At 50.2% G+C, this 25071-nt stretch overlaps 1 protein-coding gene across 5 annotated transcripts in view; it reads left to right on the forward strand.

Moving 5' to 3' along the window:
* ncoa2 (nuclear receptor coactivator 2) overlaps window positions 1-25071 on the forward strand; it is a 102553-nt gene that overhangs the window by 55929 nt on the left and 21553 nt on the right. For all 5 annotated transcript variants that reach the window (XM_062521988.1, XM_062521987.1, XM_062521990.1 and 2 more), the window contains exons 6-13: window positions 1172-1349; window positions 2448-2633; window positions 5732-5833; window positions 6863-7003; window positions 8392-8536; window positions 9829-11176; window positions 22151-22349; window positions 23425-23619. In XM_062521988.1, coding sequence (XP_062377972.1) covers window positions 1172-1349; window positions 2448-2633; window positions 5732-5833; window positions 6863-7003; window positions 8392-8536; window positions 9829-11176; window positions 22151-22349; window positions 23425-23619 — 2494 coding nt within the window. The remainder of the gene's footprint in view (window positions 1-1171; window positions 1350-2447; window positions 2634-5731; window positions 5834-6862; window positions 7004-8391; window positions 8537-9828; window positions 11177-22150; window positions 22350-23424; window positions 23620-25071) is intronic.

Raw genomic sequence — 25071 nt, forward strand, 5'->3', positions numbered from 1 at the left:
CCACGTGTCCTTGAAAACAAACACAAACTGTTGGGAACAGGGCTTGAGAGCGGGTCATAAGGGGTGGGAGAGGCCATTCGAGGGCACCAGTGTGGAGGTAGAGTGCTGACACTAGAAGCTGAGGGATTGGACAGAGGCTGGAGACGCACTGCCCAATTAACCAATCAGGGCACGCCCTGTCAGTTGTGCATGTCCTGTCATTCAACCAGCACAGAGCCCGTATTTACAAAGCACTTTGTCATGCCACAAAGAATATTCCGCTCCACTCCAAAGTCATACTGACAGTTTTTAACCAAGTTTAAAAAAAAAAAAATACACATTTTAAAAGCAACCTTTTTTAAATAATGAGAGAGACTCCTGTAGCCATGGCTAACCTCAAGTGTCAACTGGTTGGGGCAGTTGTATCAGGAAAGAGAAGCTGTTACAGATAGGCGTCAGGGCATTTAGTCTGTGTGTTAGCAGTTAGCGTCTGTGCCTTTTCTCTGTCCAGAAGAGGCTGTTTTTAACCGCAGCGCTAGTGGCCTTGGGTAGCTGTGCCTACCCTCCCCGGCTGGCCCGACCTGCCTCGCTGTTCCCTCAGCACCAATTAGTCCATGGTGGAGGTGATGAATCGCCGCACAGCCCAGTTTCATTATCTCCTGTTAGTAGATGCACACTGTTGTTGCCTGCCTGGCTACTCTCTTAATGGTCCAGATATTGAAGTAATATTCACACATCTCATTTAATATTCACACAGTCACACATTTCATCTTGTGGCTCAGATTTGACTTGATAAGGGACTTTATTACATTTTGTAGGAGCACGGTTTAGATATTTTTTGTGGCTAGAATTGAGACCTTGTTACAGTAAAGATGGGTTTATTGAACTGATATGAAATGTGTTTTGAAAACAGCATGCCCGCTCTCCAAATAAAGCATATTCCATTTCCTTTCCATATTCCAATTCACACATCATTATCCTGATTGGGATTCGCTGTGTTATGGCTACGGTTATGGCTACTTAGCGGACACATTTGTCCAAAGCATCTCAATAGCAATAAACAAGATGAGTGAATAATACACTAACATTGTATGAGCGTTATTTATAATAAACATCCCCATGGTCCTGATCTGTTTTACTGAGCCCTCTGATGTGTTGTTTGATGGTCTCCTCTCTCTCCTCCCCTGCGTAGGCCCTGGATGGCTTCTTCTTCGTGGTGAACATGGAGGGCAACATCGTGTTTGTGTCGGAGAACGTGACGCAGTACCTGCGCTACAACCAGGAGGAGCTGATGAACACCAGCGTCTACAGCATCCTGCACGTGGGCGACCACGCCGAGTTCATCAAGAACCTGCTGCCCAAGTCGCTGGGTGAGGCCACACACACACACACACACACACACACACACACACACACACACACACACACACATACACACTACAGAACCCCTCTTGCACTGAGCCCAGTATTCACTGGTACACTCTCACTTAGACTTCCTGCTCTCTGAGTGGACCTAAATATGTGAAGGGAGCATGTAATGTAGCTCAGTGTTGTGTGCTGTGGTATTCAGGCTGGCTGAGTCATTTCGGGTGTCCGCTCTGTACTGGAGTAATTAATGTGTTTGGTACAATGTAATGGAAATGTGTTTAGTGTGTGTGTTTGTTTAGTGAGTTGTATGTTATAGTGTAGTCTTTCTAGCTGAGTAGAGCTTTGAAGTGTGTGTGTGTGTGTGTGTGTGTGTGTGAGAGAGAGAGTGCTGTAGTGTAGGCTGTGGTCAGGCAGTAGCCATCTGGATGCACACTGGCCCTGATTAGCTGCTTGCTGCCCTACTTCCACTGGCTTATCAATGAGCACTGAACTACAGCGAGCAGATGGAGGCAGAGATAGAGGGGGTGGAGGGGTGTAGCAGAGGAGGAGAGGGAGGCAGAAGACCGAAATAAAGGAACAAAGAGATCAAGAGGGGAAAGGAAGAGAGAGAGAGAAGTAGAAAATAGAGAAGGAGGGGGAAGAAAGAGAGGGAGAAGAGAGAGAGGGAGAAGATTGAAAGAAACCAAGGAAGGGTGGGAGAAATGGACAAAGAGAAAGAGACGATTGGGGGAGTAAGAAGAAGAGGATGCGAAGAGAAAGAGCGGAGGATGGAGACAGAGCAGGAGAGTGGGAGAGATGGAGATCGAAATGTGCAGGGCCGCTCTCCTCATCTCTCTGGGTTCCCTCAGCATAGACCAGTATCGGTTCCTACTAGAACATGTCATCTTGATGCTAGAACCTTGTATAGTGTGAGCTTATGTGCACCCTCAAATAATACATCCTGATCTGACCGAATGCTTATGGCCAACCAAGTGCTTCTCGGTTCTTGTTCTTGTTCTTGAAAATACCCCCAAAAAACAGTGAAGCGTGAGTGTGTGTGTGTGATTCGGAACCTCCCCGGTCCGTTCCGCTGACTCCTCCTTGTTCTCTGCCCCCTCTAGTGAACGGGGTTCCGTGGTCGAGCGAGAACCCGCGGCGGAACAGCCACACGTTTAACTGCCGGATGCTGGTGAACCCGCACAGCGAGCCGGAGGACGAGCAGCAGGAGCAGGAGGCCCAGCAGAAGTACGAGACCATGCAGTGCTTCGCCGTGTCCGAGCCCAAGTCCATCAAGGAGGAGGGGGAGGGTAAGACGCCTTTGACCTCCTCAGTTTTTCTTTTTTCTTTTTTTCTATCTTTTATTTCTTTTTTTTCGTTGCTATTTTGTTTTTCTGTCCTTCCACACATCAGTCGGGGGGAAGTCGGGGATATTCGGGTGAAACTTGTTGGCCTTCGTTTCATTAAATTGTTTGAGATGAGGAAATCATCATTGCATGCTTCTACTTAATTGCTCTACTTTCATAATATAATGCCTCTCTAGCTTTTTCCATACAGTTCACCTGAAAGTGAGATATCTCCAACGTTTTGTGTGTAGTGTATTTTTGGGGGCTTTTTTATTTATTCATTCTTTCTCCCTCTCTCTCTCTGTCATTCCCTCTCTCTTTCTCTCTCTCATTGCGCTCAGTGACTCTGTTGAAGTGTGTCTGGCCGCTCTGGCAAGCGGTCCTATTTAACCCAGGGGTCCTCTCTCCCCAGCGCGTGGCGTCCACCGTGCTGCCTGCGCTGCGCTGCAGACCTCCCCCGCCTGCTGCTCTGCCCCGGCGCAGAGAGCAAAAGGCACCAACCTGCTTAGACTCCGTCAGAGCAGCCCGTGATTGAGTCTGACATTTCCTCACAACATCTGTTTGACAGGGAGAGGGAGGGAGAGAAAGAGGAAGGAGAGAGAGAGAGAGAGAGAGAGAGTGTGTGTGTGTGTGTGTGAGAGAGAGAGAGAGAGAGAGAGGAAAGGGGGGAGAGGGAGAAAGAGGAGATGCAGTCATTGGGAAAGAGGGAGAAAGGCAGCAAGAAGGAAGGAGTGAGGCACACATCTGTTGCCTCTCTAGAAGAAATGTTTCAATCTGTGTCACACACACACACACACACACACACACACACACACACACACACACACACACACACACACACACACCTCCCCTTCCTGAAAGTCACGTAGAGTTCACCCAATATGTGTGGATGTGTAAGCCCCACTTTTCCAGTGGATCAAGTTGGATTTCACTTTTGCTGGAATGAGCTCCCTGAACCCACACTGAGTGTGTGAGTGTGTGAGTGTGTGAGTGTGTGAGTGTGTGAGTGTGTGAGTGTGTGAGTGTGTGAGTGTGTGAGTGTGTGTGTGTGTGAGTGTGTGTACCCTAAGTGCACATTTGAAACTTTGAAAGACTTGGTAGTTTGTTTTTGTGGTATCCCCGATTGCAGAGGGTGTAGTTGTTTGTGTGTGTGTGTGTGTGTGTGCGCGCGCGCCTGGGGGCCTTTGAGTATTTATCAGGCTTGACTCTACCCTCGTCATCCTTTGAGACTGTAAGTAGTATAAACTGAGTGAGACGGGGCCTATTTGTATGACCTGTGTTGGCTGCACTGAGTAGCATGGCAGCTACTCACTCAGACTGGCTTTGAAGCCCTCTTGGACCATGCCAAAGGCAGAGCAGGTAGGGGTGTGTGTGTGTGAGAGAGAGAGAGAGAGACGGAGTAGTGGAGTAAGTTCTCCAGTCCAGGTTCGGACCACCCAGTGGTCTCTGTTTACAATTTTGAGAAGTGAGATGAGTGTGTGTGTGTGTGTGTGTGTGTGTGTGTGTGTGTGTGTGTGTGTGTGTGTGTGTGTGTGTGTGTGTGTGTGTGTGTGTGTGTGTGTGTGTGTGTGTGTGTGTGTGTGTGTGTGTGTGTGTGTGTGTGTGTGTGTGTGTGTGTGTGTGTGTGTGTGTGTGTGTGTGTGTGTGTGTGTGTGTGTGTGTGTGTGTGTGTGTGTGTGTGTGTGTGTGTGTGTGTGTCAGCAGCAACTGGTGAAAGTTGGCCCTCTAAGAATTTTGGGCTTCATCCAGGCAATCCTGGATTCAGCCTTTCTCTTTCTGCCCGACATGCTTCCTCACCCTCTCTCTCTCTCTCTCTCTTTCTATCTCTCTTTCTCCTGTTCTTTCTCTCTGTCTTTCTCCCTTTCTCTTTTTCTCCCTCTCTCCTTCCCTCCTTCCCTTTCTCTTTTACAATAGTCAGGGCATGGTGGGTTTATAGTCAGAGAGGAGGTGAGGGTATTTATTGCACAGGTGTTGTGTGTGTGTGCGCGCGCACGTGTGTGTTTGTGTGTGCGTGCATGTGTGTTGACACACACACATTCTGCATATTTGCGTGTACACCTGTGTGTACGTGTGTGTGTGTGTTGTGTATGTTTGGTGGTTTGTTTACCTGTGTGTGTGTGTGTGTGTGTGTGTGTGTGAGGGTCTGTGCTGACGCGCAGCTCTGCGTGACTGATGAGCTCTGTAAAGCGGGGCTCAGGATGCAGCCCTGTCCTGTGGGGCTCCCAGCAGGGTGCCGAGCCACGGTGACACACACTCCAAAGGTCACACTCCATCACACACCCACGCCCCGCGCCGCCGTGCCACTTTCTCACACATGTACACACACACACACACACACACATACTGTACACACACACACACACACATACTGTACACACACACACACACAATGTGTATACATATGACTAGTATACACTATCAGATACACAAACAAATAAAAATGTATACACAATACGGCACAGCTAGGTATACATACACCCACACATTCACAAATAACATACGGAAGTGTATAGTCACTGGCACCGTGCCTCGCTTTCACACGCATACACATCTATACAACCCTGTATTCAATCACACAACAGGGCACACAGGACACACACACATGCGCGCACACACACACACACACACACACACACACACACACACACACACCCCAAAGCTAGTGCAGCAGCCAGCAGTCATCATTAATATTCACATTAATAACTCCATTCAGTATGAGGTTCAGGCCATGGAGTTCACTGTCTATTCACTGAGTTCATTCTTCCTATTCTTCTCTCTCTCTCTCTCTCTCTCTCCCCTCCCCCCCTCGCTCTCTCTTTCCCCTCCCTCCTTCCCTCTCCCTCTCTTTGTTTAAAATATGAAGCCGTTTGCCATTTTCTTTTTAATCTGAGTGTCTGCACTCTGCATGTGGATTGTATAGGTGGTGAGTGTCGGATGTTCTCATGTATTGAGTGTTAAAAGATTTAAATGAGAGTAACTGAGTGCTCCACCCCTCCCTCCTTCCCTGTATGTGTGTGTGTGTGTGTGTGTGTGTGTGTGTGTGTGTGTGTGTCTGTGTGTAGACTTCCAGTCGTGTCTGATCTGTGTGGCGCGACGGGTACCCATGAAGGAGAGACCCATGATGCCTGCACACGAGAGCTTCACCACCCGCCAGGATCTCCAAGGTAACCAACCACACACACACACACACACACATGTGTACAGATGTGCCCAAGTACTCACTCAAATGCATACAAATACATGAAGACGCACGCATATATGCACACACACACTCACACAATCATACTGACATTGACACAACCCCACACTCAGACACCAATACAATATACAGACAGGCATGTACACACACTCACACTCCTACCTCTACGTCCCCGGGGCATGAGATGCCAGTCAGTCTGACTGCATGCCTGATGCACACAAACACAAGCCTGTGCTCCCTCATCTATACACACCACACACACACACTCGAGCACCGCCTACCTGCATATGCCTCCCGAGGGCAGGCGATGCCAGTCAGTCTGACTACTTCCTCAACTCACACACACACACACACACACACCACATCTAAACATACATTCTGTCCATTTATGCATACAACCCCAGGGCATGCGATGCCAGTCAGTTAAGGTACACCCCCCCCCCCCCCCCCCCCCCCCCATCCCCAAGCACACACACACACACACACACACACACACACACCTGCCCTCCAATCTAGTACTTGAGGTAGTGGGAGGGCCTCGGTGTTGCCTCTATAAAAATGGAATGGCTTTTGGCTCTGAGATTAGGGGGAGGGCGGGGTTCCCCTCCACATCAGAAGCCCTTGAGCTCAGGCTGCTTTGAACTCTGTCTGAGGTATGAGTGAGGGGAAATGAGACGAGCGTCATGTCAGGGCCTATACCACACACACACACACACACACACACACACACACACACACACACGTATTTATGTGTGTGTGCGCGCCAGTGTGTATGTTGCCCCACCAGCCAGTCTGTCTCTTTGTGTGTATGCATAAGAGGGCAACAGTGCTTCAGCATTGTGTTCTTCTATTTTTATATGTCCCCTTGTTGTTTTCTTGTTTGTCTGTCTGTGCCTGAGCCAGCCATTTCCGCTTGCCTAGATGTGTGTGTGCAATAACTCTGTCTCTCTCTCTCTCTGTGTGTGTGTGTGTGTGTTTGTGTGTGTGTGAGCAGGTAAGATCACGTCCCTAGACACCAGCTCGTTGCGGGCCTCCATGAAGCCCGGCTGGGAGGACCTGGTGCGGCGGTGCATCCAGCGGTTCCACCTGCAGAACGACGGCGAGATGTCCTTCGCCAAACGCCACCAGCAAGAGGGTAAGAGACCCGCACGCACCCCACATCTGCTCTGGCACGGCTCATACGTGAAAAGTGTGTAATGTCCACAACACTGTTTTTTGTTAAAAAAAACAAGCAATGTTTTGACCCTACCGGGTCTTCATGAGGCAAAATTGTACGTTGTCCTATAGCACAGTGGCTAGAGCAGAAGTGCTATGCTAACAACAATACAATGACGACCAGGACTGGGAGATCCTGACATTCAGCATAACAACACCAAGCTCAACAGCTAGAGCGAGGACAGGATAGGCTAACAACACCAAGCTCAACAGCTAGAGCGAGGCCTGGATAGGCTAACTGCACCAAGCTCAACAGCTAGAGTGAGGACAGGATAGGCTAACTGCAATAAGCTCAACAGCTAGAGCGAGGACAGGATAGGCTAACTGCACCAAGCTCAACAGCTAGAGTGAGGACAGGATAGGCTAACTGCAATAAGCTCAACAGCTAGAGTGAGGACAGGATAGGCTAACTGCAATAAGCTCAACAGCTAGAGTGAGGACAGGATAGGCTAACTGCAATAAGCTCAACAGCTAGAGCGAGGCAAGGATAGGCTAACTGCACCAAGCTCAACAGGTACAGTGAGGCCAGGATAGGCTAACTGCACCAAGCTCAACAGCTAGAGCGAGGCAAGGATAGGCTAACAACACCAAGCTCAACAGCTAGAGTGAGGACAGGATAGGCTAACTGCACCAAGCTCAACACCTACGCTATGCTCACAAAACCAAGCTTTCATAGTATAAAGAGCTCGCCACAACATGCATAAAATTTGAGTGGTGTGAAAGTTACCTGGCAATATTTACGTTTACTAATTAGGGGGGGGGGGGTTATGAACCATTAATATTCATACATCTCTGTACTTTACGTAACTGTTAATGAACATCTCAACTCATGATGGCTCGATAGTCAATAGTGTCCATATTGTTTTCCACCCTAAGTGTGGAGTGAGTGTGAGAGATCTGGCAGGAGATTCAGATGCCTCTTTACCACAACCAGTGTCGCTTTGGTTAAAAAAACGTCAACCAAATGTAATGGAATGTAAAAGGAGAGAACCTTGTGTGCTAGTGCAACAGGGCTGTTGTTTGGGGTTATGGAAGCAGAGTAGATCACCCAGCTTGTTTGGCGTTTTGCATAATATTCCCCTTGGGGTTTAGGTTCACAAAACTATGTTAGGTGTGTGTGTGTGTGTGTGTGTGCGTGTGTCTGTGAGAGTGAATATGTCATTCTAATTTGACTGTTTAATGTGTGGGTAAACCCTCTTGTAGAGGTTGTTAAGTGGGCAACGGGATATTTTTGTGTGTGCATGTGTTAACATGCGTCTCATACACATTTGTGGTGTGTGTGTGTGTGTGTGTGTTCTCTCCCTCCAGTGCTGCGGCATGGCCAGGCGTTCAGCCCCATCTACCGCTTCTCCCTGGCAGACGGCACCATCGTGTCGGCACACACCAAGAGCAAGCTAGTGCGCTCCGCCACCAACGAGCCCCAGCTCTACATGTCTCTGCACATCCTGCAGAGGTAATTTGTGTGTGTGTTGTGGTGTGTGTGTGTGTGTGTGTGTGTGTCTATATATGTAAGTTTGTATTGTGTGTGTTTGTATGTGATTGTATGTACGTGTCTGTGTTTGTGTGCGTCTGTTTCTGAGTATATCTGTTTGTGTGTGTGTGTGTGTGTGTGTGGTGTATGTGCTATGTGCATCTGCAAAGTGTGTGTATCTAGTCATATCTGAGTCATGAAAGTGTGTGTGTGTGTGTGTGTGTTTGTGTCCTAAGATGTTTGTGAATGTTCTACTTGGACCTTTACTCCTTGACACCCAGTTGTGCATTGTCCTGCACTGAGCAAAGTTGAAGTTCCAGTTCTTCTGCTTCTAAGTATGCAAGGCCACCCTCCTCCAACAAGACTGTCATGGTGACCGAACGCCCCACTCTTGTTGGCCCCCCCCCTCTCTCTCTCTCTCTCTCTCTCTCTCTCTCTCTCTCTCTCTCTCTCTCTCTCTCTCTCTCTCTCTCTCTCTCTCTCTCTCCCTTCCCTCTCTCTCCCTCTCTCTCCCTCTCTCACTCAAGCACTCATTCATAACTTTTTCTGCTGCGTAAGTGGTGGGCCACAGAGATGGCATTGTCCGTCGGCCGTCGTCTGTAGTCGACTTGTGAATCTGTGGCCATGGACAAGGGTCAGGTGGCAAGCGGAAGCGTGGGTGACCGGCGCTCTTTATGAGGCCAGGTTATGTGACCGAGGCAGACCGCGCCACTGCCCACGGCTGTAGCCAGCCACTTGGTCTCGGCGACCTGGAGGGACCTCTCCTAAAACTGGCCTCTCGTCAGTAATCCATAGCTGACATTTCTGATGTGTGTGTGTGTGTTTATGTTTGTGTTATGTTTCAGCAGGTGAGTATCTCTGTTGGTTGGTTTTGTGTGTATGTGTTCTTGTATGTGTAATGTTTGTAAATATACCTGTGCTGACCAAGCACCACATCTCTGGGATCAGTGGTGAGCTAGTCGATGAGGAGAAGTATGTGGAATTAAAGGATTAGAATACGTAATGTTCCTCTGACACCTTCTTGCATTTTCATGGAAAAATACATAACATTTCCTGAAAAGTCATATAATGGACCTATTATGCATTAAACACTTTGTTTGTGTGAGTAAAGTGGATTTAAAGCAACAAAAGGATATTGTCCTCAGACACTACATACTATGATCCTTGCGTGCGTGCTTGCGTCTGCACATGGGCATACTATTTAGTCGCATATTATTGTATGTGTGTTAACACCCAGCTGTGTGTGTGTGTGTGTGTGTTTGCTCCTGATCCAGAGAGCAGCCGGTGTGTGGCATGTCCCAGGAAATGGGCGCTGGGCAGGGGATGGCCAAACCCCTGAACGCCAGCTCCTCCATGCCCAACGCGGGCGGCATGCCCTCGGGCTCCCAAGGCCAGGACACCACGGTCAGCAGTAACTCCTCCACCTCCGCCAGCTCCGGCTTCTCCGCCCAGGGGGGCCCTAAGGAGGCAGGGGCCTCCCCGATGGGCCCCTCGCCGGGCTACCGCTTCAGCTGCCCCCCGGGGGCCGGGGCGGGCCAGGGCGGCACCTACGGCTCGCTGAAGATGAACAGCCCGTCGCAGAGCAGCCCCAGCATGCTGTCGCCGCGGCAACGGGGCAGCCCGGGCGCGGCCGGCTCGCCGCGGTTACCGCCGCCGCAGTTCTCGCCGGCGGCCGGCAACAGCGGCCTGCACTCGCCGGCGCCGGGCCACGGCTACAGCAACTCGCTGCAGCAGCTGCAGGCGCTGAGCGAGGGCCACGCGGTCAGCCTGGGCGGCAGCGGCCTCGGCTCGCCCGACCGCAAGACCATGGGCTCGCCGGCCTCCAGCGCGCTCGGCGCTCACATGCTCAACAAGATGCCCGCCGGAGCGGGAGGAGGAGGAGGAGGAGGGGGTGGGGCGGACGGCTTCGGTTCCGACCCCAGTCAGCAGAATCAGAACCAGGCCATGGATCCTAGCCGCACCCCGGGGCAACAAGGGGAGGACGGCTCGGACGTGAAGGACGAGAAGGACCCCAGCCTGGGCGGGTTCGGCGGGCCCGGGCAGGGGGGCGACTCGGCCTCGGACCCCCAGAGTCGCCTCCACGACAGCAAGGGCCACACCAAGCTGCTGCAGCTGCTCACCACCAAGACGGAGCCCATCGAGCCGCCCTCCCCGCCCATGCCCGGCGACCCCTCCTGCAAGGACCCCTCGTCCGGGGGCCCCATGGGGCTCGGCCTGGGGGGCCCGGGGGGCATGGGGGGACCCGGCCCCGCCGGCGCCCACGGCACCTCCCTGAAGGAGAAGCACAAGATCCTCCACCGGCTGCTCCAGCACAGCACCACGCCCGTGGACCTGGCCAAGCTGACCGCCGAGGCCACGGGCAAGGAGCCGGGCGCGGACGGCGCCGGGGCGGGCGGCGGCGGCGGCAACGGCGGCGCCGGGGCCCTCGGGGAGCTGAACCCCAAACAGGAGCCCATCAGCCCCAAGAAGAAGGACAACGCGCTGCTGCGCTACCTGCTCGACAAGGACGACAACACCAAGATCAAGGTGGAGCCGGGCGGCGAGATCAAGCTGGAGCCCACCGGCAAGATGCCCATGGTGAAGACGGAGAAGACCGAGATGGGCTACGAGCGAGCCGAACCGGTGAGTTTTTTCAAACGCGCTCCTGGCACCTATCTGCCAACGCTTTGGCACCAACATCAAATTGGCGTACGCACTGCTAGCGAGGCACTCATAAGAGTCAATCAGGCTGTGTTTTCGGTCCATCATGCCAGGTTTGCAGAGCGTGGAGTAAACTATTTCATTTGAACGATTTGGTGGGGAGCTTGTTGGGGGATTGTTGCTCGTGCCAGACGATTATTTGCCATTTGGCACGCAATGCTTTTTCATCCAAAGCAACTTAACACATCGCCATTTGCAAAATCTCAGAGCAGTTTGCTTAGTTGGGACCAAACAAAGGCACCTGGGCATATTTCAAAGCTTAATTGATTACTCCTAAAAAACGAAAACTCCTCGCTCGAAATCCATCATCGTCATGGTTGTAGAACTCTGAGAGGCTGAAGATCTCCTCATAGGAGAGTATTGCAAGCAGATCTTGTCCTTAGTTGTTTGGAGGTTAGGTTTATTGTAAAGTGGTGCAATTATCCATGGTATAATGATGTCCTTTCTGTGCGTTGAGTAGATGACTTTCTCATGTCCCGTCTGTACAGTGAAAGGAACTGACTGCTAGCATGTTTAACCCAACTGCACCTGAAACGCTGTATACATTCTTCAGCCACTCCATACACTTCCTGTACCCGGATTAGTCAACCTTTGACATTCGCACCGCCAGCTGTAACCCCCCTCTGCATCCAACACACACACACACACACACACACACACACACGCACGCACACCATACACCTGTGCCACCACCTGCCTTGGGAGCTGCATGTCCCCTCCCCTGTATTCTGCCCGGTCAGGGAGTAACACCTGTGTGGACTCTATCACAGCATTGTCAGAGTTGGAGAACCGCAGGGTTTTCTCTCAGGTCCACACACACACACACGTCACATACACACACACACACACACACACACACACACACACACACACACACACGTAAGAATTTCTGAAATGTGTCACTAACATGTACAACGTCAGAGGTGGAGTCTGATAACCACAGGGTTTCCTCTTGGGTCTGACCACACACACACACACACACACACACACACACACACACACACACACACACACACACACACACAGTTCTGAAACATCTCTCTGACATATAGAGCGTCAGAGTCTCAGAGCCCCAAGGCTTCGTCTAGAGACCACACACAGTAAAGGCTGCAAGGACACACTAAGGCTGATGAATCGATATCTTGTTGATTATTAAATTAATTGTTAGCTATTTGGATTAATCGTCTACAAAAAGAACTGTTAGTTCCACATGCACACACACACACACACAAACAATGCAGAGATCTCAATGACACACACACACACACACACACACACACACACACACACACACACACACACACACACTCAAACCAATTGAGAAAGGTCTCACTGAGGTCCGGCGTGTCCGGCGGTGAGCGTGGCCTCCCCACAGGGTGTCCTGTGCAGGCGGAGCTGCCCCCACGTGACGGCCGGCCCGTGTGTGGTGCGTCCCAGCCGTGCCCTGTTTAGTGTGCACTGCGCAGGCTGTGAAGCTGTGACACATGTGCACACACTGAAGGGCTTCTCTGTGGCCTACTTCCAGATGCACTGGTGGGGACGTAGAGCAGCTGTGTAGACAACCAGATCGCCAACATATTGGTGTGAATAGTGGTGTGTGTGTGGGTATGTGTGTGTGTGTGTGTGTGTCTGAGTGTGTAACACACCACATCAATGTTCCCATTCCCACAGTACAGCACAGCAGGCTGTGTGAGCTTGCTTCTGCCCCTCCTTTCCCCCCCTCCCTCTCCTCTCGTTTCTCTCGTTCTGTCTCTCGTTTTCTCTCTCTCCTTTCTCGGTCTCTCTCTCTCTCTCTCTCTCTCTCTCTCTCTCTCTCTCTCTCTCTCTCTCTCTCTCTCTCTCTCTCTCTCTCTCTCTCTCTCTCTGCCCGGGCTGCCTTAAGTGGAGCAGACATCAGATTTATTATCTGCCCAATGGAGACTCAGATAGAGCCAGTGTAGTAACAGCAGGGAAATAAATGACTGGGCCCGTTGGCAAGAGAGCCAGAGAAGGGGGGAGATAGATAGAGAGAGAGAGAGAGAGAAAAGAGAGAAAGAAAAAGATGGGTGATGAGCAAGAGAGAGAGAGAGAATGAGAGGTGGTTCGGAGAGAGGGAGGGAGCTGGAAAAAGAGAGGGAGAATGAAGAGGGAGGTGTAAAGAGAGTGTGTGAGCTCGTGGAGGAGGGGAAAAAAAGCAGATTGCTGCTTGCTAATTCCATCATGTCAGTGTGCTAAACAGGAGCTGTGGGAGACGCGGGGTTTCATCTGGGAATGGCCGTGACTTTATCCGAGAGGCCGGAGAGTGAAGGAGATGTAGGCAGATAGGTAAAAATACCCGCCGTTCTGGGAGACGAGGAACAGAGGAACAGAGAAGAGCGATGTGGAGGTAGAGAGGACAGACAGTGGAGGCAGAGAGGAGAAGGGCGTGCTGGCTGGACCTCCTCTGCTGGATCTGTTGACCACGCTGGATTTCAGCGACATGCTAAATCCAGCAGGTTCAGCTCCGAGCTCCTCAGACATTCTCCAGATGTTCCCCGCAGGAGCAGAGAGAGGCGTTCAGAAGCAGGAGGGAGAGAGAGAGAGAGAGAGAGGGGGGGAGAGAGAGAAGGCTAAAAAGAGAGGGAGGAGAGGATGGTGGTGGTCTGGTGTGGTGTGGTCGTGTGGCTGCGGTGCCACCAGCTCTGTGTGTTGTCACTGCAGGCCTATGAAGCCACCCTGACTGAGTCAGAGCTGTCAAGACGTCACTACAGCAGACACATGGCTCACTTTTCTCCAGCTCTCTCTCGCTTTCTCTCGCTCTGTCGCTCTCTTCCCCTTTTACTCACTCACACACTCATTCTCTCCATCTCTCCCTCACTTTCTCCACCCTCTCGCCTTCTGTCTCTCTCTCTGTACTTACTGTAGTCCCTTTTTCTGTCTCTCTTTCTTCTTTGTCCCTTATTCTGTCTCTCTCTTCCTTTTCGCTGTCTGTCTTGCCATGCCCCTGTATGTCTCCATCTTTCTCACGCTCACTCTCACACACATTCACACACACACACACACACACACACACACACACACACACTCCCTCCTTTTCTCAGCTTCATTCCCATTCTCTCCCTACATATCTCTCTGTGCATTCTATTAGTCCCCTGTCTTTTTATCTGCCATCTTCCTTCCTTCTCTCCCCCCCCCCTCCCTCTCTCTGTCAGTGTTACGGGGAGGGGGGGGGGGCTTGTAATCCCGTGTAAATCCTAGAGGGGTGATATTAGACTGATGTTCCGCTGATATCAGAACGATAAGTCCAGAGTGCACTGGGCTGTGACCAGGCTTTAGCTGGGTGTGGGGATAGGGGAGCGGTCAAGAGACCCCGAGAGAGAGGGGAGAGAGAGAGAGAGGGAGAGAGAGAGAGAGAGAGGGAGAGGGAGAGGGAGAGGGAGAGGGAGAGAGAGGGGAGAGAGGAATGGGGATAAGGGTTGAAGTGAGGAGCCAAGGAAGCATAACCCTGCTGCCAGTCTGAGTGAGTGTTGCAATGAAGATGTATGTAAAGACAGACAGGCTGTAGATGGCCTGGAGAGACTCCCCCAGACAAAAAACAGCGGGAGTTGACATTTGTACATCCGTACTGTACCTTCACACCCAAATAGCTTCTTATGACCTTATACCCACAATCTCTGTTTATATGACATGGCAAGAATGTGACATAAGTATGTGTATTGTTGTGTGTATACACACACACACACACACACACACACACGCATGCACACACTTTTGTTGAGGGAACATGCTGTAACAGAGGTAAAGGAAGCATCTCCATAGCAACAAACAGGCAGGCATGCGTGTGACTGGAGCCAAAGGAACGTCCCGAGCTCTCTGCCAGAGCATTGCTCCTGAAGGCGCTAGGCTAGAGCTCCGACAGTCTCCCGTCGGAGCGCTTTACCGGAGCGGCGTTCCCGCGGCGGCGTTCCTGCAGCCCTACAGACGGCCGCTAAGGCCAAGGCCACCGTCACAGGACAGGCAGCGGCACAGGGCTCCCGTCATTCGGCGGTGTGGGGGTGGGGGTGGGGGTGGGGGTGGACGTGGGGGTTGCCAGATAGGATAGAGTTGACGGACTCCTAATAAGTGCCCTACTTGTGCGTTGTGTGTTTGTCTGTGTGCCTGATACTGCTCCACTGACACTAATTCCCTGTGGTGTGTTGGGATTCACATTAGCTACCTGTCACATGACGGCAACCATGAGGTCAAGAGGCGACACCGAATGGCCTTAATCTCCACTTGGGTGGATATCAGATATGGGGTGGACAGGACAGTGCCGTTTGACCAGTGAGTGTCCAGAAGTACTGTATCTGATCTGAGAGGGGGAAAAAAGGAAAATCAGGCGTTATCACTATGCTCTGTTTTTGTTTTTTTGTTTAAAAAAAAAAACCCCAGCATATTCAATCTGTGGCATATGTGTGGAAAGAACACTCTAATCAGGTCACATGAGAGTGTGTAAACGCAGCCAGACAGAGAGGGGGAGAGGGAGAGCGCATGTGCAGGAGACTCACCGAGGAGAGAAAATGAAACGTGCTGAGGAAGAGACCGAGACGGAGACCGAGAGAGCGCTTGGCGAACAAAAAGAAAGACCGAGAGGGAATGAGGAGACTTTGGAGGTGGACGGCAATGCCGTTCAGTCTATGGCTCCAGCAAAAGCGATGACTGTGAAGACTTACCTGTCTTCTGTCTGAGCTGACTGGGGGAAAAAAAGATCTGTTAAGGAATGCAGTAGCTAGTCTCCAGAGCAGGTGAGCTTTGAGGTGAGGAAGAGGAGGAGGAGGAGGAGGAAGAGGTGCGGGCAGTGGCGAGGGTGTTGTGCGAGCGGTGCGGTGGGATGGGTGGGTCATGTGACCAGTTGTAGCTGCCGCTGCTCAGGCTAGGCCTAATTGCATCAGAAAGGCGCTCGTTTCCTCTCCTCACAGTTGGATAGTGATGAAAGCGCACTTTAAACGGGTTCAGCAATATGGCATTCATTAGTGTCATTTTAATGGCAGGCCAGGGCCCGGCCAAAGAAAACCAGCCCAGATGCATACATCTTTCTCTCCTTTCTTTCTCTCTTTCTTTCTTTCTTTCTTTTTTCTTTCTTTCTTTCTTTCTCTCTTCTTCTTTTTCCTACGCACTCTCCTTCTCTCTCTTGCTCCTCCCTGGCCTCGGTCTCTCCATCTTTTCTGTTGCTCTCCCTCTGCCTCACACTTTCATCTTGTTTTTCCTTCTCCTTTTCCTCTTTTCCTTTCCTTCTCCTTGTCTGCGTCCATCGCTCCCTTACCTTTTTCCCCCCTTTCTCTCCATTTCCCATCGTTTTCCTCCTTTCACTCCTCTTTTCTCTCTCTCCCTGCCCATCTCTCTCTCTCTCTCTCTCTCTCTCTCTCTCTCTCTCTCTCTCTCTCTCTCTCTCTCTCTCTCTCTCTCTCTCTCTCTCTCCCTCTCTCCCCCCCATCTGGCTCTCTCTCCTCTGAGGAGTGGGCTAGTATGAGCTATGCAGGAAGTCATGACTTCATTAAGGGTCTTGCCAGCCTCATGTTTCCATCATCGTCGTCCCTCCACTTTATTGGTAATATTTGGGTTTGGCCATGTGTGAAAGCCGCCTGCAGTTGGCATGCCCCCCCCACCCCCCTTCCTTACACACACACACACACACACACACACACACACAACCTCTCCCCTGTGCCCTCTCTCCCCCTCTCTTTTCTACAGCTCTTTATTTCTCTCTCTCTCTCTCCCGCTCTCTCTTCCTTCCTCGGTCACCCTCTCTCTCTCTTTTTTTTTTAATAGATGAATTATTGATGGCTTTTGCAGAGCTGAATAGGAAATCAGAGCAGAGCTGTTTGACTGCCAACCTGGCCCTGCTGCTGCTACTGCTGTGTGTCTGTGTGTGTGTGTGTGTGTGTGTGTGTGTGGTGAAGTTGTTTATGTGCGGTGAGTACGTGTTAATGCAGTTGGTGTGTGCGAGAAGCATGCAGGCCAGCTGTGTGCGCATACATGATGGTTAGTGACTCTGTGTGTACTTGTGTGTGTGTGTGCGTATACAGCAGGGTGTGCCTCGAACCACAGGGGTTTGTCTAATCAGCACCTCCTCTTATTCCAGGAATCACCTACCTTCCCCCAAACCACTGCCTGACATACCTGACACACACACACACACACACACACACACACACACACACACACACACACAGCTGTTGTGTGACATGGACAGAGATCAGACTTGAAACACACACCTGTGATTCCACAGCTCTTTCTGTCCACAGTCACATGCACAACCTCCGATAGCCGCATCTCTTACCCCTTACTGCGGCCTTAAAAGCTCTGTGTGTGTGTGTGTGTGTGTGTGTGTGTGTGTGTGTGTGTGTGTGTGTGTGTGTGTGTGTGTGTGTGTGTGTGTGTGTGTGTGTGTGTGTGTGTGTGTGTGTGTGTGTGTGTGTGTGGTTTCACCTCCGGTGTGCTGTAATTGGCTTGATGAGGCCGGCTGACTGGCTGCGCGGGCCTCATGATTGGTTCAGCAAATGGTGCACTCTCTGCCTCGCTGGCCTTACAGGGAGAAATGGCTAAACAAACACAAGACGCACAGCGATAGGGGAAATGAACTGTGACCGCTCATGTAAACACGCACACACACACACACACACACATACACATATGGGCACTCACACACACACATATGGACACTCTCACACTCGCATACATACATACATGTACATACATGCATACATACATGCATGCATATATACATACATGCATACATACATACATACTGTACTTGCATGCATGCATACATACATACACACAAGCAGACAAACACAGTACGCACACTGAGCTGGGAAATTAACTGTGACCACTCATGTAAACACACATACACACAGACACACAGACACACACACACACACACACACAGATATGCAGATACACAGCTATACTCAGACATGCTTGCATGCACGTCCAGACTGAGGGAAATGTGCACAGACCTGTGTAAGCGGACACACATACTCCCTGCAGGCATGCACACACACTCACACACTGAGATAAGTGTACACACACACACACACACACACACACACACACACACACACACACACACACACACACACCGGGTGTCTCTCTCTCCCCTCATGCCTCTCAGCAGCGTCTGCCACAGCAGTGAAGAACTGCAGCTCCATAGACAGGACTAGAGCAGACACGAGCCGGATGTGGGCCTGCGCTGGCCCAGGCACGCCCCAGTGCCAGCTGTGGAGTGGCAGGAGGAAGCAAGCCAGAGGCAGGGCTGGACTGGGTCCAGCTTAGTAGGAGGCAGGGACCCCCCCTTAGTGATAAGTGTAGTTTCCTGTGTGATGGGGGGAAAAAAGCAATGCAGCGCGAGACATATTGTGCATCCCTTAACTGATTGGGGTTTTGATGGTTTACAGAATGTGTGTGCTTATGAAGGGTGTGAGAGAGAGACACACACACACACACACACACACCTGATTAGTGACATGAGCTGAGCAGATTCTAATCCTGAAGGAAAAGGAGGCCAATGAAGAGCGAAAGAAAAAAGTAAACTCTGTCTGTCTGTCTGTCTGTCTGTCTGTCTGTCTGTCTGTCTGTCTGTTGGTCTGTGAGTGAATAAGCGAATGGAGAGAAATAGGAGAGTGAGACATTTGGTGAGCATAGAGCAAGACAGTGAGAAATGGAGAAAGACACTGACTGACTGGGGCTGTAGATAATCAACAGCTTGTCTCCATGGCAAAGGGCAGAAAGAGAGAGAGGCAGGGGGGAGCGAGTGAGCAAGGGAGGGAGGGGTAGAGAGAGAGAGAGAGAGAGAGAGAGAGAGCAAGAGAGAGAGAGAGATACAGATAGAGAGAGGGAGTTGGGGACAGCCAGCCAGTTAGTCCAAGTGTTCTGGATCCTTCCACCATGAGTGACCTCATTAGGCTTCCTCTCTTTCTTTTTTCTTTCTCTCTCTCCCTCTCTCTCTTTTGGTCTCTTTCTCTCTCTCTCTCTCTCTCTCTCTCTCTCTCTTTCTCTCTCCCTGTCCCTCTCTCTGTTTTGGTCTCTTTCTCCCTCTCTTCTCTCTCTCTCTCTCTCTCTCTCTCTCTCTCTCTCTCTCTCTCTGCACACACCCTGTCTTTCAGTGGCACTTCCTCACAGCGCGACAAAACCGGACCAGTTCAAAGCAGGCTAGGAAGACCACCAGTGGACAAGTGTGTGTGTGTGTGTGTGTGTGTGTGTGTGTGTGTGGCAAGCACACAGAGATGTTGGTCAGGCCATGTTATGTCCGGAAGCCATGCCTGCTGTAACAGCCACTTGCTCTTCTACACTCAGATTACAGCATTAGCTAGCATGCACACTCCTTTAAGGCCACTTAAAGTGCACTAATACCATGCATATGGATCCATACATTCTATCCATACTAACTATACTACCCATACGCTACCAGGCAGGTCAACACAGGTCAACACAGGCTTGCATACTCATTAAGTACTTCTGTGCATACTCTTTAACAAGTCGTTAAGGGCTGTCTGTGTTGCACACTGGTCTGTCCTTGGTGAGTGAGTGAGTGAGTGTGTGTGTGTGTGTGTGTGTGTGTTAATGTGATGGGAGCGAGAAGCCTGCTCTTCGGCGTGCTGTGAGGAGAAAATGTCCCATTTAGAATGTGCTCATGAATGTTGCATGGCGCCATGCTGTTGAGTTTCGTTTGCGAGGAGCCCCGACATGCGAGTTAATAGAGACGTCTGTCGCGCTGCCCCCTGCTGTCCGTTTAGTGGAACAGACCTCTCCATATGCTCCCAGCTCTCGTGCTTTCGGTCTCTTTTCAAAGTAAAACATACACACACATACACACACATACACACACAGATACACACACACACACACACACACACACACACACACACACACACACACACACACATATCTTTCTGTGTTAGTCAAACTAAAAGGCATACATGCGTTTACACAGTCTCAATCTCCCTCTCGTCCTAACATACGCACACACCCATTTCTCAACACCTCTCCCTCCATCGCGCTCGAGTCGCTCTCTTTCTCGAGTCCCTCCTTTTCTCGAGTCACTCTCTTTCTCGCCTGTCTCTCAGTCGAGTGTATACACACTGCAGTAGATGTTTGCTCGCCTTATGGTAGCGTCAGTGCATTATAAAGCCGTTTAGCTTAGCTCCGTTTGGTGGCGTTTTGATGCCGCTGGAGTCAGTTTGCTCGCCTTACTTCTTGAATTGCGGATTCTTTTTGGATAAATGCACAATTGTGTGTGTGTGTGTGTGTGTGTGTGTGTGTGTGTGTTTATGTGTTATCTCTTTAGAGGCCGTCTTTTTCAACCTTAGCATAAGATCACAGAAGAAGAGGTTTTGCTGGAATATCAGTGGCTCGAAGCATTTTTTTGTTCCTCCATTAGATAAACAGGAAAAACCAAACAAGAAACCCCCTGCTGTTTTCCCGTCCCAGCTTGTTAAGTGTGTGTGTGTGTGTGTGTGTGTGTGTGATCGCATGTGTTTGGATTTTGGAGGCACACCACCAGTGGCTGAACGCAGTATAAGCACACGCCGTTAAAAATGCATGCTGTGCATGAAACAGACGCCCGATCCTCTAGCATGTGTTCCAGTCATGGAGTTGTGTGTGTGTGTGTGTGTGTGTGTGTGTGTGTGTGTGTGTGTGTATATTTGTGTATGTACACATGTGCGTGTGTGTGTGTGTGTGTGTGTAGGCGGGCAGCTGATGTGTGGCGAAGGGTACCAGCGTTTGGATAACCTGCTTTAACATGACGTTGTGCCTGCCCCAGATACCCGGACTCACCACATACAGCAGTGTGTCAGCGCTCCCTCTCCCTCTCCCTCTCCTCATACTCACACACGCACCCTCAGTTCCCATCGCTGCTTATGGACATACTAATGCCTCTTAGCAGACACAGTGTACAATAGCAATAAACATTTAGCATTAAAACTAGTCTACCTATTGCCTACATTCAAAATACCGATTATAGTAAAAGACTAAATACATAGGAAAGAATGATAGCAATAGCAAGTTGTCATAACAGTAACCATAAACGTGAACAGACATACAAACGTGCCTTTTGATCCAGCAGTAGAAGGAAGAGCATGAGGTCAGGTATTCCACCAACAAGGAATAAATGGGAAAGGGTCTTGACTGTGACCTCTTGGGGTTGATGGAAGGCCAACACAGCAGTGGGTGAGAGCAGGTCATAGTTCTGGAGTAGAGGAATAACTAACAGAGGAGTTGCATTAGTTTCTTTGGCTGTTTAAAGACCAAACATGCCGCTGCATTTTGAATCATCTGCAATGGTCTCACTACACAAGCAGTTAGGCCATCTAACAGTGCATCCAGTTTAGCAAGAACCACGGCCTGAGCAAGACTTTGTATGGCATATTGTGGATGAAGAAGATCAGTTCTGATCTTCCAAATATTGCACAGTGTGACATGACTTAGTGGCTGAGGTTAGATGCTCCGAAAATGAATCGAATTTACTTGAAGTCTTAGCAGGTGGTCAAAGAAGATTGATGTCCATGGATGGATCATTTCAATGCCTTTAAAAACTGACGGCTGAATGTTTTCATAGTTCCTCACACCCCCCCACCCTAGAGTCCCCACACTGGACATCTTTTGGAGTCCAGAGTCGTCCAGTGTTTCCTTCTACAGTAGTGAGATGTGTGGTCTGGTCAGACTCCTCTGACCAACAGCAGCAGCTGTGTTGAGTGCCCACCGCACGCCTCCCTCCCGATTCACGCTCTGACCTCTCGTGGCACCTGTGGTCAAGAGAGAGAGAAAGTGCTCCGGCAGGACACGATGAAATGCTCATGAGTCACGCTCTCAGGAAGTGATGAATCACGTTGCTTATCTATGTCTTTTTTTCTCTCTCTCTCTCTGTGTGTGTGTGTGTGTGTGTGTGTGTGTACACAGTCGAGCGAGCTGGATGACATCCTGGACGACCTGCAGAACAGCCAGCCGGGTCTGTTCAGCGAGAACCGGCCCGGCTCGGTGCCGGCCACCATGGACAAGCAGTCCATCATCAACGACATCCTGCAGATGAGCCAGGACGCCAACGCAGCCATGGGCCCCAACCAGCAGCCCAAGGCCTTCCCCCCCATGGGACAAGCCAGTGAGTGGCAAGCTGTGTGTGTGTGTGTGTGTGTGTGTGTGTGTGTGTGTGTGTTAGGTCTGCGTGTGTGTGTGTGTGTGTCTGTCAGCGTGTTTGGGTTAGGTCTGCGTGTGTTTGTCTGTCTGCACTTGTGTGTGTGCGTGTGTGCGTATGTATGTTATGTATGTATGTATGTGTAGAGTGGAGGTAGCAGCTGAGTTCTAAAAACAGGAGTTAATGATGTACACACACACACACACACACACACACACACACACACACACACACACACACAGGCACATCCATACAGTAACACAGACAGTACAGATGCACACTTCCATGCATGAAAGCGCTTATATGTAGGACTGTTAACCACATGTGTTCACTCTAAACATTTAGAGGATGAGACTCTTACACAGACTTACACTTAGACGTGTTCAACCTGCACCACACACACACACACAAACGCACGCACGCCCACACACACCTCTAGAGAAATGAGATTAGATCTCCCCTGCCACACCCTCTGTCTCTCTGTGTGTGTGTGTGTGTGTGTGTGTGTGTTACATAATGCTCTGGTAATAGAGCGGCTTTGCGAGGGGCCTGAGTGGAGCTGACGGCCTAATCCAGCTCGTGCTCCTCGTGGATGTTGTTTGTTTGCTTGTTTGTTTGTTTGTCAACACACCAAAACCACATGCGTGATCGTCCCAGTGCCTCCAAAAACACAAGGTTGGATGCTAACGCAGGGCAAGGCAGGAGACAGGAAATCAAAGTTTTCACTTAAGTTAGCTATTATTATGTTGTGTTTTTAAATGTATTATATGTAAACCATCGGGACCAAACTTGTGTTTTTGTCCTCATTTGAACCCTTAAACATGTTATATATTGCACTGTAGCCCACTACATGAAGAATATTCCACATATCAAATCAGTCATTGTTACCTCTCAGTCAAAACATAATGAAATACTAGTTCTCAATCATTATTATTGCTACAAAATGGATAACAGTGAGAGTGTAGTTTAGATTTCCCTCTGCATTGATAAAGTATTTCAGTATACGATATCTCATCTTCTGTCCCCTCCGTCCTCCCTGCAGACTTTGGTGGCCCCAGGCCGGGTCAGGGAGGGAGAGCTCCCCCGGGCAGAAGCATGTCTCTGGACATGAACATGGCCGCCAAGGCCTCCCCCGGCCAGTTCCCCCTCCTGAGGAACAGCAGTCCATACAGCCTGATGCAGCAGCAGCAGCAGCAGCAAGGCATGATGGCAAACCACAGGGTCATGGTCAACCCAGGTGAGTCTCTCTAGCCCACTCCCATGACACACACACACACACACACTCACACACACACACTCGGGCATGACGTGCATCTTTCGTGCGTGTACTTTTCTGATAGTTATTGATGACAAGCGTTTAGGGGGCTGAGGAGTGTGAATGTATCATAGAAGCAAAAAACTCCTGGATGTAGTGTACACCCTTTGTAGTGTACGCTTTGAGTCTTTACCACAAGGTGAGTGCACTTCATAGATGTAAGAATGGGATTGCAAGTAGGAGAGACACTAATAGGCACCAACAAGGGACCATGGGAAAGACGGTCAGTAGGAGATTAAATGGCGGTAACTGCATCAACCCTGCCCCCCAGGATTAAGTGCACTTTTCAGGTGAACCAAGAGGATGAGTGTTAGTGTGTATTGAACAAGTGTCTCAATCGGTGTTGTTCCAAAAAGTAATCAGAAAGTGTTCTGGAAATAACACGTTGACATACAGGGTCCAGTCTGGTAGATCAAGACCCCCTGAAGACAGCAGAGGTTCTAGAGAAATTGAATGCCATTGAAGTGGTGAGGCTTTAGGTGCTGCTCGTCGCGCTCTCCTCTCCGCACTTTGTTGTGGGAGGACGCTTCGTGCTAGTGAAAGAAACCACCCCTGGGCAGAGGGCGAAGCTCGGCTGGAATGCGGAAAAAGTGCCGAGGCGGCTAAAGTTCCCCTCACCGCGTAGGGCCCTCAGCCTCACTGTCCACGCGTGGTCAGAGACTGGACCGCTGCTTTCTCAGCCTCCTGTTAAATCATATGAATAGCAGACGTTTTCCATTGGTGACATTAGTCTTGTTATTGTGGAGCTAACCACTCCTTTTGAGCAGGCTCTCATTCTGAGTGTGTACCTGCCTGTGTTTCCGTGTGTGTGTGTGTGTTTGTGTGTGTGTGAGCGAGAGAGTGAGTGAGAGAGTGACCGAGCAACACAGAATGAGAGACAGTGCTTGTGTGTAGAAGTGCTTGCTTGTATGTATACACTTGTAAGTCTTATGTTTGTAAGTGTATGTGTGTGTTTCTTCATACATATATCCTGTGTGTGTGCATACCTATCAGTGTGTGTGTGTGTGTGTGTAGCTGTGTCTGCGTGAGGCTGTGTGTGCGTGTGGCTGTGATGTGGTGGCTGTGCATTGTGTGACTGCACTGATGAGTCACATCCTCGAGAAGGAAACTGGCTGTCATTCATAGACTCTGTGTGAGAGTGTGTGGCTGTGTGTGTGGGGAATCTAGTACTTTCACACGAATTTCTTAATTTCTTACAATGACTAAGAGGTCTTGTCTTGATCCTCCCTCTTGGTTGAAAAGAAGGTTGTCCATTGTGCCTTAAGTCAGTTTCTCTAACATCATAATTGAAACTACTAAACTCTTAATAGAAGGGAAAAGGGTTTATCTGCTTTGCAGGTGTGTTTAGGCTGTCAATTGCACTTTCGACTATCC

The sequence above is a fragment of the Sardina pilchardus genome, chromosome 19, assembly GCF_963854185.1.
Source record: "Sardina pilchardus chromosome 19, fSarPil1.1, whole genome shotgun sequence".
NCBI classification, from domain to species: Eukaryota; Metazoa; Chordata; class Actinopteri; order Clupeiformes; family Clupeidae; genus Sardina; species Sardina pilchardus.